The sequence below is a fragment of the Cucurbita maxima genome, unplaced genomic scaffold (assembly GCF_002738345.1).
Source record: "Cucurbita maxima cultivar Rimu unplaced genomic scaffold, Cmax_1.0 Cma_Scf00007, whole genome shotgun sequence".
Taxonomy (NCBI): Eukaryota; Viridiplantae; Streptophyta; class Magnoliopsida; order Cucurbitales; family Cucurbitaceae; genus Cucurbita; species Cucurbita maxima.
In genome coordinates, this window is record NW_019272023.1 from 4,623,380 (window position 1) to 4,629,385 (window position 6,006).

Sequence of the window (6,006 nt, forward strand, 5' to 3'; positions counted from 1 at the left end):
CAAAGACAAGAACAGAAGGAACGCACAAACGCAAAGAAGAAGAAGATGAATTTTGCTTAGCTTCTGCAACGAGTAATGACAGTACAACCCCGCTGATACGGGTTAGCTTCAGCCCCGGGCTGGCAATTGTAGTAGGACGAACCTCGTCGAGAGCATGGAATGTTGTTCGCCTTCAATGACTTGTAACTTATGTAACTTGAAGTGGCTAAGATACGACGATTGATCTCAGAATCCATCTCAAACTCAACATTCATCATGCATTCACTTAACAAACGTCCATGACATCGAGCTTCAGTCGAGAGCCAGCTAAGACTACGGTCACCACTCATGGCCATGACCATTAAAGAGGACGAAGAGACAAAGAAGGCTATGGTGAAAATGAGCATAGAGAAGAAGGCAGGTGGAGAAGAAGAGTTGCCCATGGTTGAATTCTAAGTATGCCAAGGGAAAGAGCTTGTTGTCATTTAAAGTGTTTGGGTTTCAATGAAATGCCTTTGGTTTTTTCATTTTATTTACACATATGCCACAAGTTTTCTTTTTGGAGGGGTCTTTTTTGTTCTCATTTCCTTTGTGGAACTTTTGAAAATTCAAAAAGCATTCCAATTTATCTGAAGAAAGGTGAAATTTTTGAATATGGGGAAGAAGACCCTTTTCACAACCTACCAAGAAAGTGATAAAAATGATATTAAAAGATAGTGTGGTTGTTCAAGAAAGCTAAGTTCAAGAAACAGAGAGTCCACCAACTGGTTTCTTTTAACTCATCTGATCATATCAATTCAATTTTCAGGTTTGGATCAATCACCCATCCTCCAAACACAGTTATAATAGCAAACACAATTAGCTAAGAATGTATAACTAGACCTTTTACTCTTCTGGGTGTTCGTGTGGAAGTCGAACGAGTAGCAAAAGCGATGCCATCGATAGTTTCCACGAGCATTTGCATATCGTTTCTGTTTATCTCATCTTTCTAGCTTGCTTAGAAGAGCGTCCATTGGTGGTAACTCTTCAATAATTTTTTGCCAGTCAGGCATTCCCTGCAGATCATTACCAAAAGTGAGGAAAAAGTCTGCAAGGACATGGAACTGAGACACTATGAAGAAGTTCTGGGAGTTATAAATGAAATAGTTGACTGATAACATGGTTTAGATCTCCGATACTAAGATGTGTTTCCATTAGAATGAAGAAGATGATTTTCATGATATGAACATACTCTCCCGGATCTTCGAACTCGACCATCCAATCGCAATATTATGTAGACATCCTCACCAGGAGTAACCCCTTCAGATTTCTGCTGATCTCTTATCCAACTAATTCAACAAACAAAAGTAAGTCATAATACAACTTTGGAGTATCTGATCAATGAATTCATATTATCCAATGAGCATCTTTTGTATTTCATTTCAATACATCAATGAATGGTTTATGTTTCCAATAAAAACAAAAAATACAATTTTGTAAGATAAAAAAGATGTGTTTGCAAAGATATTGTGAGATTCCATATCGGTTGGGGAGGAGAATGAAACATTCTTTATAAGGGTGTGGAAACCTCTCCCTAGCAGAAGCGTTTAAAAAACCACGAGGGGAAGCCCAAAAGGGAAAGTCCAAAGAGGTCAATATTTGCTAGCGGTGGGCTTGGGCTGTTGCAAATGGTATCAGAGCCAAACACTGGGCGATGTACCAACGAGGAGGCTGAGTTCAGAAGGAGGGTGGACACGAGGTGGTGTGCCAGCAACCTTACTGGGCTCCGAAGGGGACGGATTGGGGGGGTCCCACATTGATTGGAAAAGAGAACGAATGTCAGCGAGGATGTAGGGCCTTGAAGGGGTGTAGATTGTGAGATCCCACATCGATTAGGGAGAAGAACAAAGCATTCATTACAAGGGTGTGGAAACCTCTTCATAGCAGACGCGTTTTAAAAACTTTAGGGGGAGCCCAAAGAGAACAATATCTGCTAGCGGTGGACTTGGGTTATTACAAATAAGCTGAGAAGTAAATTAGATGACGGGAAGCAGGCATGTGTAGACAGGTATACACTTACCTTTCCCATTCTGCAGGTGATATAACATCAGCCCTGAATCGAATTTCAGCTTTCAACTTCGATTTGGCAGTTATAGACTGAGCTCGTTTCTCAAAATCTTCCTACAATAGTTCCATGATAACAAGAGAACCTATTGATTACTTACGAATTTTCTAGTTCGAACATGAACAAACAACAGGCATAGTTCAAAAGGATAAAGGATATCCTTAAACAAATGTAGGACATGATAGAAATGGATTGATCTTACTTACCCCAATAGATGGCAGAGCAGCAGAACCAGCAGGGGCTGGAGCACCAAACCCTTTCTTTTCCATTCGGGGCTCCCGACCTTCGCGCCATATGACAGGAACTAAGAGAACACCTCGTCTAAGGAGCTCAGTTCTGAACCTCTCTGCCTTTTGGATGGCTGAAGAAACTGTCTCCTTTTTCCCAGCTAAAATGACCTTCCTTGCAAGGTAAATTGATTTAAGGGATGCAAAATGTACATAACTAGGAATATTAGAAGCAATAGAGCCCAACTAGGAATATTAGCAAAGGAATTCCGGAAGATTTTATAAATGGAACACTTCAACTGTAACAGCTCAAGCTCACCGCTAGCAGATATGGTCCTTTTTGGGCTTTCCCTTTTGGGCTTCCCCTCAAGGTTTTTAAAACGCGTTTACTAGGGAGAGGTTTTCACACCCTTATAAAGAATGTTCGTTCTCCTCTCCAACCGATGTGGGATCTCACAATCCACCCCCCTTCGGGGCCCAGTGTTCTCGCTAACACTCATTCCCTTCACAATCGATGTGGGACCCTCCAATCCACCCCCTTCGAGGCCCAGCGTTCTTGCTGGCACACCGCTTCGTGTCCACCCCCTTCAGGCCTTGCCATCCTCACTAGCACACCACCCGGTAGCTGGCTCTGATACCCAATGAGTTAGGGACATGAAGGCAAAATGGGCAAATGAAGTGAGTGATCAACCCTTGAACATGAATGTTGGACTTACCATTCATTGATGGAATCATAAAGGGGTAAGATGAATAATCATACTCACCGGTCTTACAGTATCTCGTAGCTGAACAAGTTCAACAACTCGATTGGTGGAAAGACGCAGAGGCAACCTTGATAACGTTTCATTTCTTGATATTTGTGCAAGCTGTTCCTCTTCTTTCTTGTTGTCCCATAAAAATAACGCCACAAAAACGACAATACCTGTTAAATGCTGATTGGAAAGTTAGTATTTCAGCTACCTCACCATAGTGAACATGTAACTTTTCATTAATATATTCCTGAACTGAATGTACCTCCAACATTAACAGCTAAATTTCCAACAGTTTCCCAAACATCAGGAGCTTCATTACCACCTTGAATAGCCCGAAACAACCTCGGTAGATTAAACAACAGCGAAATTCCAGCAGCTGCAGATAGTGCCACATAAAAGAACCTCCGAACCCCTCGAAATGGTGCTTGGACTTCACTAATGAGTTTAAGATCTCTTCGAAAGCCATATCCTATATCTTCTCCACCCATCCTAGCCTGGAAACCATATTATTCAGAAATATAATTGAACGAGCAATTGTGAATACGTTGAAGATGGCAAAAGGAAGAGAGCAGCATTTAGCGACGAACCTCTTCTTGCAATTCCTTGAATTCAGGAAGAGCTCTGAATGAGGCCAAGTCAGGATCATTCAAAATTGTGCCAAATTTCAGGTTATATTCTCTTAATGCAACACGCAGACAGTCAGCAGCTTTCTTTCCTTCCCCACTACCTCAAAACATTCAGAGACACAATTCATCATCTTTGCTGAATCAGATTTCTAATTTTTCAAAACCTTTTTAAAGTATAAAAGTACACGCATTCAACACCCCCCTAAACTATGTCCATTATATTATATTCTTCAATGAACCTGGATTAATGCAGTGACGAGCAATAAGCTGTGTTAATAAGTAAAAAAAATAGAGACCTTTAAGCATACCGATAGGCATGACAGCATGCTTTATTGTACAAAGCAGCTTGGGCCTCCATTGGGTTGGGATTCATATCCAGTGCTGCTTCAAACTGGACTAAAGCTTCTTTGACCTGAAACATTCATTGTTTTGTGAAATGTACACAAAGAGACACACACTTCTTACAGAATATCCAAAGCCAATGAAGAAGAAGCTAGAGTTTTGCAGAAATTTGGCTGAGTTCTTCTTTGGCATAGAAAGTCAAGGTAGCCATTACACATATTATACCAAAGTCCATCAAAAATCCAAAAGAAGTTGCAGTGGTTTCTCACAAAATCCTCACAGAAAACTCTCTAATTATGTACCAAAAGAGACCATTCAAGAACAATTGGCAGAAGAATAAACTAAAAAAATCCAAATTAGGGAACAAGTGTGAAGGAATTAAAGAATACCCAATTGGCAGAAAGCGAGAAAGTAGAGAATAAAGGAAGTGGTAAGAGAAGGGAATGGAATAGAAAGGAAAAAAACGCACACCCGTCCTTTAGAGAAGAGCTGGAGGCCGAGATTGACAGAGGACTCCGCAGATTCGACGTTAGTTTCTGGGGATTGAGAAGTAGAAGAGCAACAAAGAATAGAGACATGGAAAGCCCTCTGAGAATTGGAAGTGGGTAGGCGCTGCCTGAGAATGGTTGCCGATTTGGGATTAGAGAGGGTGAGCAGCTGGTGGAACACAGGAAGAGTAGCCATACCCAAAGCCATGGAAACTTCAGCTCGCGAGTTGGGAATCTCACATCGCCCCAAATCAATATATTCAATAATATCCAAATAACGGATGAATCGACGAATCTGTCAAAAAGATGAATCAACCGCGCGAATAGGACCCACTTCATTTTCCACGTATATATATACTTCAGTTTATTTTTTTTATTTTTTAAAAATCTTAAAATTAATCAAATAATATTTGTTTATGCATGAAAATTATTGTTATTATTATTATTTGTTTAATGTAGATAAAAAATTAAATATGAGATATATTGATAGCATAATAACTAAATTTAAAATTTATTAAATTTAAGAACTAAAATTAGAAAATGGAAGGATTTTATCCTATTAAAACCTCAAACAAATAATTATTAATTTGGACTATAGTTAATATTCTAAAGCTATTTTCGTTTATTTCTATTTAAAACTAGTTCAAATCACCTAAATAAAATTAATACGTACTTATTTCTAAAGAAGCAAAAAAAAAGAAGACAAACATATGAAAATTTCTCAAATTTAAAGTGCGATAATTATTACACTATTAAATGTAAAGAAGTGAAAAAGTTTTGCATTAATGTTTTAAAAACAAAATTCTAATATGCAATTGATCAAGGTGGCTCGTGAGAAGATCGTTCTCCCATGCCAAAACACAAAGCACCTAGAACAGTGAGTGTTTGAACAATATTAGGAGACAATTTGTAAGCTTTAAGGAAGGAACAAACAAACAAGCTACCTAATACTTAATATTCAAAAAGGATCACCCTCCTCCTTGCACGGATGAAAACAATACAATAGATATCTAAGTACTTCCCCGTTCCCATATTACTCAAAACACATAGTAAAAAAACTCAATCTATCGCTACATTGTCATACTATAGATAGATTTTCACACCTTTATAAGCAATGTTTCATTTCCTTCGATGTGAGATTTCAAAATCCACCTCCCTTAGAGGTCCAACGTCGTCGCTGACACACTGCCCAATGTTTGGCTTTGATACCATTTATAATAAACCAAGTCCATTGCTAACAAATATTGTCCGCTTTGACCCGTCACAAATTGTCGTCAGCCTCAGTTTTTAAAACGTGTATGTTAGAAAGAGATTTCCACACTCTTAATATGTAATGCTTCGGTTCCCTCTCCAACCAACGTGGGAACTCACAAATTCATGTAAAAGAACACGTAAAAGAACATGAAAGAAAACAAACAACATGAAAAACATAAAAATAATGTTTTAGAACACATTCTCCAAGAATAGTGCAAGATGTTGCAGGTTAAA

General features: G+C 38.9%; 2 protein-coding genes across 2 annotated transcripts; both read right to left on the minus strand.

Annotated features, from left to right (window-relative positions):
* Positions 1–56: 56 nt before the first annotated feature.
* LOC111482012 (protein RALF-like 1) lies at positions 57–422 on the minus strand. The gene has a single exon (XM_023127636.1). It carries the CDS (start codon positions 420–422, stop codon positions 57–59), a length of 366 nt encoding a protein of 121 aa, XP_022983404.1.
* Positions 423–649: 227 nt separating this feature from the next.
* On the minus strand, positions 650–4,844 carry LOC111482050 (protein LOW PSII ACCUMULATION 1, chloroplastic). Its single transcript, XM_023127681.1, has 9 exons — positions 4,502–4,844; positions 3,997–4,100; positions 3,650–3,785; positions 3,325–3,556; positions 3,075–3,232; positions 2,290–2,481; positions 2,039–2,139; positions 1,211–1,307; positions 650–1,034 (listed from the first exon to the last, which is right to left on the minus strand). Exons 1-9 carry the CDS (start codon positions 4,724–4,726, stop codon positions 960–962), a joined length of 1,320 nt encoding a protein of 439 aa, XP_022983449.1. The 5' UTR covers positions 4,727–4,844; the 3' UTR covers positions 650–959.
* Between the last annotated feature and the right edge of the window lie 1,162 nt (positions 4,845–6,006).